This window comes from Equus przewalskii, chromosome 18, assembly GCF_037783145.1.
Source record: "Equus przewalskii isolate Varuska chromosome 18, EquPr2, whole genome shotgun sequence".
NCBI lineage: Eukaryota > Metazoa > Chordata > Mammalia > Perissodactyla > Equidae > Equus > Equus przewalskii.
Genome location: NC_091848.1, coordinates 49,641,011 through 49,657,107, shown reverse-complemented (window position 1 = coordinate 49,657,107; position 16,097 = coordinate 49,641,011). Strand labels below are relative to the sequence as shown.

General features: G+C 37.0%; 1 protein-coding gene across 1 annotated transcript in view; it reads right to left on the bottom strand.

Annotated features, from left to right (window-relative positions):
- Positions 1-16,097, bottom strand: part of MORC1 (MORC family CW-type zinc finger 1) — a 168,081-nt gene that overhangs the window by 127,018 nt on the left and 24,966 nt on the right. The window contains exons 7-8 of the mRNA XM_070582769.1: positions 12,164-12,323; positions 10,308-10,413 (exon numbers count right to left, since the gene is read on the bottom strand). Coding sequence (XP_070438870.1) covers positions 10,308-10,413; positions 12,164-12,323 — 266 coding nt within the window. The remainder of the gene's footprint in view (positions 1-10,307; positions 10,414-12,163; positions 12,324-16,097) is intronic.

Below are 16,097 nucleotides of genomic sequence, written 5' to 3'. Positions count from 1 at the left end.
ATATTAAGGATAGCAAGGCAGAAGAGAATAATCTACAAAGGAATTCATATCGGGCTTTCAGTGGACTTCTCAGTAGAAACCTTACAGGCCAGGAGAGAGTGGAATGGTATATTCAAAATTCTGAAAGAAAAGTTTCAGCCAAGAACACTCTATCCAGTGAAACTATCCTTCTGATATGATGGAGAAGTAAAAACTTTCCTAGTAAACAAAAGCTGCGGGAGTTCATTGCCACAAGACCCCTTGTACAAAAGATGATTAAGAATGCCCTCATATCTGAAACTAAAAGGAAAATATTTACAAAGCCTTGAGCAAGGATATAAATAGACAAAATCAGAAAATTGCAGCTCTCTATCAGAACAGGTTAACAAACACTTAATTGTAACATTAAAGATAAAAGGAAGGAAAGCATGAAAAATAACTATAAATACTTTATTTTAATCACAAACTCACAACACCAAATGGAATAATTTGTGACAATGATAACTTAGAAAGGGAAGAGGAAAGAGAGGGAAGCTGATTAGGCTAATGGAGATAAGAGGTTATCAGAAAATTGAATATCTCATCTATGAGATCTTTTATACAAACCTCATGGTAATCACTAAACAAAAAATCAGAACAGAGACACAAATGATAAATAAAGAGACAACCATCATAGAAAATCAACAAAGTGAAATGGAAGTCAGAAACACATAGGAAGAGAAACAAGGGAAATACAGAACAACCAGAAAACAAGAGATAAAATGGCAGTATTAAGCCCTCACATATCAATAATCACCCTAAATGTAACTGGAATGATTCTCTAATCAAAAGACACACAGTGGTTTGGCAGATTAAAAACAGTACCCAACAATATGCTGCCTCCAGGGAACACATCACAGCTCTGAAGACAAACACAGGCTCAGAGTGAGAGATGGAAGATGATACTCCAAGCAAATGGCAAACAAAAGAAAGTATGTGTTGCCATACTTATATCAAAGCAGACTTCAAGATAAAAAAGACAAGGAGAGACAAAGAGGGGCAGTATATAATGATAAAGGGGCCATTCCACCAAGAAGATCTAACACTTATCAAGATATGTTCACCTAACACAGGAGCACCAAACTACATAAAGCAACATTAACAGATCTAAAAGGAGAGATTAACAGCAACACAATAATAGTAGGGACCTCAACACCCCACTTACATCAATGGATAGATCATCAAGAAAGAAAGTCAACAATGTAATAATGGAATTAAATGAAAAACTAGACAAGGTGGACTTAATAGATATATATAGAACATTCCATCCAAAAATGGCAGAATACACCTTCTTCTCAAGTGCACATGGAACATTCTCAAAAGTAGATCATATGTTGGGAAACAAGGCCTCAATAAATTTAAGAAGACTGACATCATATCAAGCATCTTTTGTGACCTTAATGCTATGAAACCAGAAATCAACTACAAGAAAAAAGCTGGGAGAGTCAGAAATATGTGGAGACTAAACAACATTCTATTGAAAAACCACTGGACCAAGGAGGAAATCAAAGGAGAAATCAAAAAATACCTGGATAAAAATGAAAATCAAAATACACCATACCAACTCTTAAGGGATGCAGAAAAAGTAGTTCTAAGAGGGAAATTAATAGCAATTTAGGCCCACCTCAACAAACAAGAAAAATCTCAAATAAGTAATCTTAAACTATAATTGACAGAACTAGAAAAAGGAGAACAAACAAAGCCAAATTCAGCAGAAGGAAGGAAATAATAAAAATTAGAGCAGAAATAAATGAAATAGAACCAACAACAACAAAAAAAAAACAGTAGAAGGGATCAATGAAACTAAGAGCTGGTTCTTTGAGAAGATAAAAATGACGAACCCTTAACCAGACTCACTAAGAAAAAAAGAGAGAATGTTCAAATAAATAAAATTAGAAATGAAAGAGGAGAAATAGCAATGTATACCAGAGAAATACAAAGCATTATAAGAGAATACTATGAAAAACTATATACCAACAAACTGGATAACCTAGAAAAAATGGATAATTCTTAATCTCATACAACCACCCAAAACTGAAGCCAGAAGAAATAGAGACTCCAAATAGACCAATCAAAAGTAAAGAGATTGAAACAGTAATTAAAACCTCCCAAAAGACAAAAGTCCAGGATCAGCTGGTTCCTCTGGAGAATTCTACCAAACATTCAAAGAAGATTTAATACCTATCCTTATAAACTATTTCAAATACTGAAGAAGATGGAATGCTTCCTAACTCATTCTATGAGGCCAACATTACCCTGATAGCAAAACCAGACAAGGACAACACAAAGAAGGAAAACTACAGGCCAACATTGCTGCCGAACACTGACGCAAAAGTCCTCAACAAAATACTGGCAAACAAATACAGCAATACATTAAAAGGATCATGCACCATGATCAAGTGGGATTTATACCAGGGATGCAGGGATGGTTCAACATCTGCAAATCAATTAATGTGAGACATCACATTAACAAAATGAGGAATAAAAATCGCATGATCATCTCAACAGATGCAGAGAAAGCATCTGACAAGATGCAACATCCATTTATGATAAAAAAAAAAACTCTCAATAAAATGATTACAGAAGCAAAGGACCTCAACATAATACAGGCCATATGTGACAAACCCACAGCCAAAATCAACTCAATGGTGAAAAACTGAAAGCCATTCCCCTGGGAACAGGAACAATACAAGGGAGCCCACTCTCACCACTCTTACTCAGCATAGTACTAGAGGTTTTGGCCAGAGCAATTAGGGAAGAAAAAGAATTAAAAGCTATGAAAATTAGAAGAGAAGTGAAACTCTTTTTATTTGCAGATGACATGATTCTATATACAGAAAACCCTAAAGAATACATCGGAAAACTATTAGAAATAATCAACAACTACAGCAAAGTTGCAAGTACAAAATCAACTTCCAAAAATCAGTTGCACTTCTACACTCTAATAACGAACTAGCAGAAAGAAAGCTCAAGAATACAATCCCATTTACAATCCCAAGAAAAAGAACAAAATAGCTGGGAACAAATTTAACCAAGGAGGTGAAAGACCCATACAATGAAAACTACAAGACATTACTGAAAGAAATCAAAGATGACATAAAGAAATGGAAAGATATTCCATGCACATGGGTTGGAAGAATAAACAGTTAAAATGTCCACATTACCTAAAGCAATCTACAGATTCAATGCAATTCCAATCAGAACCCCAGTGACATTCTTCACGGAAATAGAACAAAGAATCCTAAAATTTATAGGCAACAACAAAAACCCTGAATAGTAAAGGCAATCCTGAGAAAAAAGAACAAAGCTGGAGGCATCACAATATCTGACTTCAAAACATACTACAAAGCTATAGTAACCAAAACAGCATGGTAGTGGCACAAAACAGACATGCAGATCAATGGAACAGAATCAAGAGTGCAGAAACAAAACCACACACCTACAGACAGCTATCCTTCAACAAAGGAGCCAAGAACATACAATGGAGAAAGGAAAGTCTCTGAACATACAATGGAGAAAGAAAAGTCTCTTCAATAAATGGTGTTGGGGAAAAATGGACAGCCATATACAAAAGAATGAAAGTAGACCATTATCTTACACCGTACACAAAAATGAACTCAAAATGGGTTAAAGACTTGAATGTAAGACCTGCAACCACAAAACTTCTAGAAGAAAATATAGGCAGTATACTCTTTGACATCAGTGTTAGCAGCATCTTTTCGAATGCAGTGTCTATTCCAGCGAGGGAAACAAAATAAAAAAAAAAATAACAAATGGGACTCTATCAGACTAAAGGGTTTCTGAAAGGCAAAGGAAACCAGGAACAAAATGAAAAGACAATCCACCAAGTGGGAGAAAATGTTTGCAAACCACATATTATGTCTGCAAGGGGTTAATCTCCAGAATATATGAAGAACTAATAGAACTCAACAACAAAAAAACAGGCAACCTGATTAAAAATTGAGCAGAAGATATCAACAGACATTTCTCCAAAGAAAATAAAGAGAAAGCCAACAGGCATATGAAAAGATGTTCAATATCACTAATTATTAGGGAAATGCAAATCAAAACTACAATGAGATATCACCTTACACCTGTCAGAATGGCTGTAATTAGCAAGACAAAAAATTACAAATGTTGGAGACGATGTGCAGCAAAGGGAATCCTCATACACTGCTGGTGGGAATGTAAACTAATGCAGCCACTATGGGAAACAGTATGGAGATTTCTCAAAAAATTAAAAGTAGAAATACCATACAACCCAGCTATCCCACTATTGAGTATTTATCCAAAGAACTTGAAATCAACAATTTAAAGAGATTTATGCACCCCTATATTCATGGCAGCATTATTCACAACAGCCAACATGTGGAAGCAATCCAAGTGCCCATCAACTGATGAATGGATAAAGATGATGTGGCATATATAAACAATGGAATACTACTCAGCCATAAAAAACACAAGATAGTCCCATTCACAACAATATGGATGGACCTAGAAGTTATTATGTTAAGCGAGATAAGCCAGACAGAGAAAGACAAACACCACATGATTTCACTCACATGTGGAAGGTAAACAAACACATGGACAAAGAGAACAGATTAGTGGTTTCCAGAAGGGAAGGGATTTCGGGGGTGAGCAGAAGGGGTAAAGGGGCATATATATATGGTGATGGATAAAAATTAGACTACTGGTGGTGAGCACAATGCAGTCTATACAGACACTGATATATAATAATGTACACCTGAAATTATACAATGTTATAAACAATTATGACCTCAATAAAAAGAAAAAAACCACCAAAACATAAATGTCAGTTCTCCCCCAATTAATCTATAAATTCAACTGACTGCCAATCAAAATCGCAGGAGCATCTTTTATAACAAAACTTGAAAAGTTGATTTAAAAATTCATATAGAAAAGAACATCTGCAAGAATAACCAATAATATTTTTAAAAGAATATTTAAGGAGTTCTTGTCCTACCAAATATCAAAACACATTATGAAGGCTATAGCCATTAAAAAGTTCTAATGGGGAAAGAATAGAAAAAAAGGTATGAAAATGAATAGGTCATCAAGAAACAGACTCACATATGATGGGAATTTAACTTATATTAGGATGCATTTCAAATAAGTAGAAAATGTTGAACAATTTAAAAAACACTACATCCATTAGGAAAATATTAATCTGTCCCCCCACGCACACACTTCACACCATTTTCAAAAACAAATTCCAGACAGATTAAAAGGCTCACAGAAATAGACTACGAATATTAAAAGGAATGACAAGAAAATATATTTAAGAAAGGCCTATCTGAGTTTACCAATGCAAAAGTAAGAAGTACATAAAGGAAAATATTGACAGATGTGACCCCCCCAAAATCAAAACTTTCTGTAACACAAAGGACAGTGTTAACAATTTTAAAAGTCAAGTGGGGAGAGAGGAAAGGATGTGCGTGTGGTTATAAAAGGCAAGAGGAAGGATCCTTGTACTGATGCGCTGGTGGATTTGCATCAAACTTGGTGCATTGTATCAATGTCAATATCCCATTTGTGATATTGTACTACAGTTTTATAAAATGCCACCAATGGGGAAGCCAGGTAAAAGGTACAAGGGCTCACTCTGTGTTATTTCTTGTAACCCCACATGAGTCTACAATTATCTCAAAAAAATTTAGTTAATAAAAAGGTCAAGTGTCAGATTGGAGAAAATACTTTCCTCGCATGTAATATCCAAGGTAATAACAGCTAGACTAAATAAAAAGTTCCTAAAAATCAATAAGAAAAACTACATAATGGAAATATACAAATACAAGCAAAAGACACAAGAAAATTATGAAAGCAAAGTAAGTGTCAAAAAAACACGAAAATATACTCAGTGCTGTCAATAATCAGGAGGAAAACAAAGTGCATAAAAATATTTAATCAACCTGGCAAAATTTTAAAATATTGATTATATCAAATCTTGGTGAGAATGGGGGCATTGAGAAAACTCAAGTTGCAGAATAACTTCTACAGTAGGAGAAGAGAGATTGAGGGCACTGGGGTAAAAAATAAGGAAGCACTACCATGTTGATTTATGTATTTACGCAGGTTTGAATAGTTTTAAATGAATTAGTATTTGTGTCCTCCTTGAAGTCCTTCCCTTCACACCCACCCCAGCCTCTACCCCAAAGATTAATGGTGCTGGAACTAGTCCTGGGCCACCAGGTAAACAGTAAGGAAGAGTGAGGTATAGGAGAGAACAAAGAAAACTAACACTTGGATCCTGGAGTCAGTGGCATATTTTATATGAAATTTCAAAATCTAAATTATGAAATTATAATTCCATACTAGTATCCACATAAAGAAGTCTATGTCCTATGAATGAAATTTAAAACATCTGAGTTACGGAATTGTAATTCCAAACCTGGTATCTACGCAAACTCTCTGAGTAAGGAATGCCGGTGTAGAATTACAACCCCACAGATTTTGCAGATGTCAATTTATACTAACCACGTATGGGGTAAAGATGGGCACTGACTCACTTTAAAAGCCTCCATCAGCCTACCATCTTCCATTTGCTCAGTCCTACCACACTCAATCAATATGGGACCTTTGAAAAACGACTCTCAATTTTAATCATCTGTATAACTGTGATTGAAGGTTACTAACAGCCACCAGAGGGAAGGAGAAAACCAATTAACTAAAGATTTTGTTTGGCAGAAATGGACTATTTCAGAGGAAAAAAATACAACTTGGCGGGGACAAAAACTATAAAAGGTTTGAGATGCAGGACTTGGTCTAGAGTTTGAAAAATGACCACAACATAAATTACTAAACAGACATTGTCTACGCCGGCCTTGAAGAAACATCATGTTTTCTGTCATTGGTTCATTTTTATTTTCTTTGATATTCAGCATTCTCAGCCCTTTCTCCTCCATCTTTGTTCCAAAATCTTGATTTTCCTTTGATTTCTTACAAAGTTATTTTTCATGTCATCGTCTTCCCTTTCAGGGAAATTTGCCTAACTTTAACACAACAGATAATTCACCATGATTCTCCCCCTGCACTGCAGATACAACTCACTTTCTGCACACTCCCCTGGGACCTATGCATGAGTCCCTGGCACTCTCCACATGCCACATTCACAGACTCCAACCCCAATTTAACACAGCACACGTTAAATGCAAACTTCTGCCTCATCTGCACTCCGAACTTCTGAGATGACTGTTATCTATCTACATGATTTTTAAAAATATAAGTGAAAACAGGTTGTCTTTAGAATGACGTTGCCAAAGCACATGCCATCACCGCCTGTGTGCTTGAACATCACTCCTAATGAAATGTTCATGACGTTATTGTCATCCTGAAACAAGGCCCTGCCAATGGTCTGATCACTACTGTTAGAGCCTCTGCCCAAAGCAGAATGATAAAGGGTTTTGGTTGCCAAGTTTAAAACTGAGACCAAATAGTCACAAGAACCATATGAAAGTTCAGACTCTGACTCAGTAGTTCCTTTCCTGGGAATCTGTCTTAAGAAAATAATTCAAAATAATAAAACAATCCATCTGCATGAATATGTTTATTTCAACATTATTCATAAATAATATGAAACATTGGGACTAATGCTAGTAGCCAAAAATACAAGAATAGTTATGTAAATTATGATGAATCAATTCAATGGACTATTATAAAACCACTTATTAAGAAATCGTTATGAAATGAGACTTATCAAGTCTATATAGTAACTTGGATACAGTTTAGGAGCAAATCATAAATGAAAAATGAGAAATTGCACTTAAGAAACACAAGGATGGAATAATAAAAATTAATAATCAATTATGATACGTAAATTCTTTTCTTAAAAATTTTTAAAAATATTGTTTCACTTTTGATTTTATGAAAAACAACATTGGAAGAAAATAAATAATACCAGAAAACTCCTTCTCTAAGGCCAAATAAAAGACTGAAAGCTTTAATTTTCCTATTTCTATGTAGAAAATTAAATTATTTTCAGAACCAGCAGGACTACAACATCTAAGACCAAAGGTGAAAATTACATAGTTTCAAGGTTTGAAACTTGTTGGGGGCAGATGTAGAACCAAACCCAGTGGCTTTAAGGGCAAAAAGTAACCACAAGGAAAAGAAACGGTAAAGGATTTATGTTACAAACTACTTGTTCTTGAAATCAAGATTATGTAAACTTTACTTGATTAGAATTTCAAATGTCAGAAGTCATAAATGGAAGAGGTATCAGAAAAAGATCCATGTTGGACGAGGAGTATTCTTTTAGCCCCAAGAGTTAATGCTTTTCCAGTCCTTTAGTGAAGAGGAATGGGGTGTTAACGTCAGAACCCACTGACTTTTTAGAGGAGAAAACTAAAGTGGCATTACTACCCCCCAGGAGGTGGTACTGCTGCCCCTTCTTGGTACCACCATGGTACTCATATCAGATGTCATGAAACATGTAGCATCCTTGGTACAGAGATTATGTCTCCTCTTCACAATAATCCTTCATAAAATCCCATCCCTGTATTTAAAAGACTTTTCTTGCGATTAAACTATGAAAAATTTTGCTGAAAAATCAAACCAAAAAATCCAATGTAGTCAATGTTCCAAAGGGGAATTGTACACATCTTTGGTCTGATCCATTTTCTTTATTTTGTAATTAACTGCCTAAATGGCTTAAGAAGCTTCTGGCTTCATGAAACAATCTGGAAACAGTGAGAACTTTTTCCCAAAGAATCAGCTGTCAAATTATTCCTCTAATAATGTATTGTTTCCTGATGCTAGCACTGAAATGCCAAGCCACTCCGACAGATAACTGTTTGAAAATCTGTACTCAAAGCTTTTAAATAGCATGAGATATTGGCTTTGGAACCAGCTGTTAAGCAAAAGGGCAGGGCCAGCGGGAGATAGTAATGGAGGTGCCAGGAACAACTCTGCGCCTCCTTTCTGGTACTGGTACATTCATGTTGGCAAAAGGCTTCCCAGAATTTGCACAATAGTAATTATGCTAGATTTTTTTTTCCAAAAAGAAAACAAATTCCATTTCTGTGTAAATTAAAAATTCCCCATGTTGGAATGAAATGAGAAAAAATATAAATCAGAAGAAAGTAGAAAAGATCATCTAAAAGTGTGTTATCAAACATTAAATTTTCTAACTGTGGAAGGGACTTTCTAAATTTCATCTCAAAGGCAAAAAAAAAGGAGTTCTCTGTTAAGTTGGTATGTGGCCTTGGGTCTTAATATCTTGGTCTAAAACTGCACTGTCCAACATGGTAGCTACTGGCCACATGCGGCTACTGTGCAATAGTTCAAATTGATATGTGCCATATGTGTAAAACACACACTGGATTTCAAAGACTTAGTAGGAATAAAAGAATGTAAAATATCTCATTAATATTTCTTGTATTAAAATTGAAATTAGAATATTTTATATATTCCAGACTAAATAATAATATTATTAAAATTAATTTCACCTGTTTTTTTTCCCATACTTTTCTCAATGTGGCTACTAGAAAATTTAAGATCACATAGGTGGTTCATATTTGTGGCTCTCCTTATATTTCTATTGGACAATACTGGTACATAACATGAATCATATGGGGTTAAATTCCTTTAAAAAATCCCTTCTAGCTCTGGGGTTCTGACACTAAGAAACTGCAGGCTCAAGCGAATAAATTTTAAATACAAAGTTATTTTACAGAAAACTAGATTCATTCACTATTTCATTATTTCTCCCAGGCCCCTCAGTGCTTTCTCATTCTTGTCCTATGGATCCCTAATAGCCAAGAAAAATGAATGTGTTTATTTATTTATATACTGCAAATACGCAGTTCACGGTGCCATTCTGAATTATTATTTGTTCATATTCCTTTTTGCTTCATACCATACTGATGTCTATTTTTAATGCTCTGTAATGAATAATGAACTCTGGCCCTTTTTTTTTCAGTTGTCAGGTTCATAACACAGGAGTTTTGGAATTAGAGAATCATAGAGATCTCAAAGTCCAGTGGCCCCCAAACATGCTGGTCCCTCTGAATCACCTGGAGAACATATGAAAAATACTAGGTCTGACATGAAACGATCCTACGCTTCCTAAGAAGCTGCCTAGGTCACTCAGAGGCTCACAGGTTCAGGAATAAGTGGCCCAGCCTAACTTACTTCATCTGTAACTGGGGTACAATGAATTGTCCTAGTGCTAAGGCCCAGTGGCCTCAGACCTGGAAGCAGGATGCAGGGTTCCTAACTCCAGCTCACTGCCATTGTTGAGAGATGTTGTGTCGAACACACACGTTACTCACTCCTCAAGAGCTCCAGCTATCAGGATATCTTCCTTGTCAGTTTTAACATCCAACTCTGGCTCTCCACTAAGCAGAAGCTTCAAGTTATAAATAACCAGCAAAGTACCTAGTAGAAAAATAGACGTTCGACTTGTCAGTATTTTAACTACACTAGATATTAGTCATGGTGCTATTATCTCATCTGTGGAATTAAGCCTGCTGTGGACCAAACTTCCTTTTGTACTTCAGTAAATAATATACTTGGATAAGTTCCAAGACATACGTTTTACAAAAAATTCTACTCTCTGCCAAAGAGTGTTGAGTTTCTACAGTATGGTGCTGCTTATTATTACTTAATTCACTATAAGTCTTTCAATGTGGATTCTTAAATTTTGGCACCCTTTTCATAATTTGCATAATGAAAATTGTTAGGTGCCTGAGCCAAATTTGTATTATAGGTAAAGCTCTCACTGGGGGAACCGAAATCAATGCACATAAGAACAAAGAGGAGTTTTAAAAATTTGTACAAATATGAAAGATTGCTTTTAGACCCTATAACAGTTGTTGGCAAACTTCTTCTGTACAGGGTAAGGTAATAAATATTTGAGGTTTTGCAGGCCATATGGTCTCTGCCGCAACTACTCACAACTCAACTCTACCGTTGTAGCAGGACAGCCGCCATAGAGAATACATCAATGAATGAGAGTGGCTGTATTCCAATAAAACTTTATTTACAAAAACAGGTGTGGGGCTGGATTTGACCTGTGGGCCATCATTTGCTGACCCTTGCTCTACAGCACAGTGAACAAACAAGTCCAGATTCTTTACAAAGTTTATCGTGATATGAAGACAAACAGGACCATCAGAGAAATGAAAAAACAATCAATTACACTTTTTTTTGGCAGAACTTAAACACAGGAAGAAGAGCACAGTAGCTAAGAATTGGCCTGGGAGCCTAAATGCCTGTGTCTAAATCCAGGATCAACCATTTACTAGTGCAATGACCTCAGATACATCTCCTAACCTCTCTGAACCTACTTTTTCTAATCTGTACAATGGACTTCATGAGATACTTTTATAAAACAAAGCATTGTCTTGAGGAGTAAGTGAGTTAATTTTTATGAAGCATTTAGAGGAGTATGCAGGAAATAGCACACCCTTCATTAGTATTTATACAAATATTTCACAACTAGAAGTCAACTAAGAGATTACATTAACTGTCCTTAAAGTATATCATGTATATGTTAATAAAATGAATATTTATTTGTCACTACTTTTCCACTATGAGAAAGGGAAAAGGATGATGTAAAACACCACTTTAAACAAAATGCCACAGGTTAGAGAAGAAAATTTGAAGAATTTCACTATAAACATTATATAAATTAAGGAGTTGCAAAAAGCAAAATGCACATGGCGTTCTCCAGAGTAGGGTTGTTTTTGCTTTTAGATATGAAAAGTGGTGGAAGTCTAGAGAAAGACTGGCCCAGAAGCCTGGATTCCTTACTTTATAAGTTGTTAACTCTCTTAGAAATCTGGGATCATCTCATCTGAGAGGCTGCGATAAGCACCTCCAAACTTTGCTCTCTGATGCAGGGAGCATGGAGGCCCTGTGGTCACAGCCTGTACCATCCTCTCTCATCCAATTTCACCAAGCTCATGCAAGTACAAACCTTTCTCCCAGTGTCAGGGACTTAAGAGTCATTCATGTTTGGATTCTCTTAAGACAAGACTTAAATGGATAAAATGAACAACTACTCCATGTGAGATTCCACATGACATTATAAATAGAAAAAATATGAAAACATATTTATAGTGTTTTTCATGAGACATGGCAAACGAATACTTTCATCAAAATTTCTGAGTTTTGATGATCTTACCACATTTCCCATAGATCACATCAAACTGCTTCATCAATTCAGCTTCAGTTTTAAACGGGGAGTACTTATAAATTATAGACAATTCTGTTGAGAATTTTTGAGGATCATCTGTGACAGATTCTCTGGTTCTTGTTAACCATGAAGGTATTGGAACCACAACCTATAAAAAAAACACACATCATTCTACTATGAAATACACAAATCAACCTTTTGTCTGACCCTAATTCAGTCCATTCTTCATCCAGCCAAACTATATAATACAAAGTCAAAAGTTTATTTCCCCCTGTATTCTGGTTTTATAAGGAAGAGACACATAACAAATACATACCCTCAGACTTTTATTCCAAAATGCTCCACTGTGGATTGTGGGGACAGATGGACCCTATCTCAGCTCCCTATTGAAATATGGGTAGAACACAGAGGAAACACAGTATCAGCATTTTAGAAGTTGAAAAGTAGATGACAGCTGATCTATGAAAACCAATCCAAAGCCCAAACCAGACAAGAGAAGAACCAGCCTGATCTACAATTCAGAATCCCCTAGAAGGTTCGTAAATTGATGGCATGAATTAATTCTGGAAGTGGGGTAAAAGGAAGAAGAGAGCTAGAGGTAGCATCTAGATCTCCATCTGGCAATAGCTCCTCCCCCACCTCCACAGGGACCGGAAGCTTATTCTCCGGAAAGAGTGGAATAAAGTATTTCTGGGTTAGAGGACAGGCACAGTTGTCGGGGGATCTTACTGAGATGAGAGGGATTAAGTGAAAGTAGGCACAGTGGAGGCTGAGAACCCAGATCTCTTCTCCATTTGGCTCCCAGAAAGCTGGCAGCTAGGCCTGCAGGCAGAAGCCTGAGAAATCTGACCAGCCCAGAAGGAAAGACATAAAGAGAATTACGTTGAGGGCTTGCCAGTAAAACAGCCCAGCTAGACCTCATTATTGGTAACACTCACAGCTGCTAAGCTCCACCCACTCTCTCAGGGCTTTCAATCACCATTTTATTGGACTAATGTTTAAATTATTTAGGATCAATTGCCATCTAAGAAAAGCATCTAATGTGATAGTAGAGACCAGATAAACAAGCATAAACACAGCAACTCACTGGAAACAAAAACCATAAGAGGAAGATGAAAATTTGAGGGGGGAAAAATCAATCACTGTTAATATCTTCAGAGTTGTAAGAGGAAATATGGCATCCATGAAAAAAAGAGAACAAAAAAGACTTGTTGGAAATTAAGAATATGATTAGTAAAAATAAAGTCTCTATAAAAGAGGTGGAAGCTAAATGTTAGAAAATCACCCAGAAAACAAAACAGAAATACGAAGGTCAGAAAATAGGAGAGAAAAGATAGGAATATCAAAGAAAGAATTCCAGAAGTCCAAGAGCTAAGAAAGGAGTTGCAAAAGAAGAACAAAGAATACGGATGGAAGAAAACCATCAAATGTTACAGGAAAATATTCCAGAATTGAAGGACATGAGTTTCCAGACTGAAAACATCCAACAAGAGCCCAGCACAATGGATGTAAACAGACCCATTCAAAGGCAAAACATTGAAATCAGAACACTGGGGACAAAGGAGATTCTACTGATTTTCAAAAAGAGGGGGAAAAGTAAAAGAATGGGTCACATACAAGGTTCAGGAATTAAAATGGGTTTGGACTTCTCAGTAATACCAGACATTAGAAGATAACGGAGCAATGCCTTCAAAATTCTGAAGGAAGATGAATTCCAAACAAGAAATAACACCAAGCCAAACTATCGTTAAGTGTGTGAGCAAGCTAAAAAGATCTTCATTCATGTGAGATTTCAAAATATTTTACCTCTTACGCAACTTTGCTAAGAAAGCTACTGGAGATTATGTAACACCAAGAAGAAGGAGCAAGCTACAAAGGAATATACGAGATTTAGGATCTGAGATTTGACACAGAAGAGAAGTGAAGAGATTCGCCAGGATCATGGCAGGGGCAGATCCCAGATGGCAGCTGAACGCCACCCGTGAAAAGCAGGAGGGTGAGCTGCAGCACATGAGAAGACTCTGGAGCAGAATTCTTCAGGAAGGCGGAAATGATAAGAGAGCAGTTTGAGACTGGGAATAACATAATGACAAAGACATAGAAGACCAAGCAAATACTCAGTGACAGTGATAAGTAAATAGAACACTAAGCAGATGATTATTAATTCCAGGGAAAATAAACAGCTGTGCAGGAAAAGGAAAAAATCATAGTTTATGACATGGCATTATTGTGAATAATGTTTATACAGTCTTATAATGCAAATACTAAATATTGGCATAACCAAAATTACAATCAAGCTATGTTGAGGGTAGAGAATTAGAAGGGTGTGTATGTATGATAGGAGCAGAGAAAAAAATAGATGAATCCTCCTCTTTCACAGTGGGAGGTTAATAGATAATGCCCAAATCAAATCAAGAAGCAACAATATAGCACCCCATAGTGATATCAGGAAAACATCAAGAAAATAAGCTAATATTGTTGAAAGAGATTATCTCTGTGGAAGTGGAAAGGGGCAAGGGTTGCCACTTTTAGTTATAAGAAGAAAATAGGAAATGGCCCATTTTAAGAAAACTACAACCTCAGCTTTAGCCCAATTACCCATGCCCTTTACATACATAAAGTGCAACATAAATACTTAAAGCATCACTTTTCCTCATGTCAGAATCCCACTCAGCTAGTCCCTGTTGCCTATAAATTGTTTCTGTTATCCAGGCCCACTCCACTGCTGGCAATGGGATTGCTGAGCTCCTGGTGGACAGTCTCACATCTCCACACTGTCCCTCCAAACCCCACACTCATCTCCAGGTTGGAGACTCGCTGCATGCCACTGCTCTCCACATACCAACCTTTCCAGCTGCAAGTTGTACTCTCTCCATAAAACCCTCATTGACCACTTAAGGCTCTCTAATCTCTCCATCCACATCATTGCTCTTGACAATTTTATAAGAGCAGGAACACATAGCCATTGAACAGCACTCTTTTTAAACAACTTCATTTTGTTATTTATCCAATTCATATACGTCTGTCTTATTTTGTGACAAGGCTGAAGACAGTTTGATGGTCAGATGGTCTTCTCCGTGTTTTCTGCCTTCCACAGGGTCTGTCCACGCCAGGCAGAGAGCAGTTCCTCATCTGTAATTGCTGTATTGAATTATAACCGATGTTCATAATACTATAACTTAGATACTGAAAATTAATAAAATGTTTTGGGTCATCAAATCAATTGGAATTATAGTCACTAGAGTTATAGTTTTAAGTTTAAGTCTATTTCACCTACAATTTCTTTATATTTTGTGTCCCAAGTCTTTGAATACAATATTCTATTTATTTTTAAAATGATAATCCAGAGTGACATTAGCATCATGGCAGAGTGAGTTGTTCCCTTTGTTTCTCTCCTCTAAGTTACAACTAGACAGAGATTCATTAACCAACACAGGATTCCCTTCATAGCACAATAGGATGCCTGAGAGATCCATACAGTCATACACCTGAAGGTGGCTGGACTGAATCCCTGGGAAGCAGTGGAACTGGGTGAGTGCAGCCCTCCTCCTCCCTGGTGACGGCAATCCAGGTCTCGGGTCCTCACAGACAGCCAGTGAGACTATAAGAGAAGGTAGGGGCAGCCCGGCCTGCAAACGAATGCTTTCGGAGTGGTGGCCTGGCCCGCAGGACTGCCCACCATGCCTCAGCAGCCCCGCTGGTGGAAATGCTCCCCACGGAGTGGTGGCAGATCACCCCCAGTGAGGGAGCCTCGCCCACCAAACGCAGCAGCTCAGCCAAGCTGCCCACAAGTGCAGAGTCGGCCTATGTGTGAAAAAAAGTGCCCCTCCCCTCCTGCCTAGTGCAGCAGCTCAGTTGGTACCCTGCCAAGAGCAGCAGTCTCACCTGCATGAGAGTGACCGGCCAGTGGAGCACAAAGGCC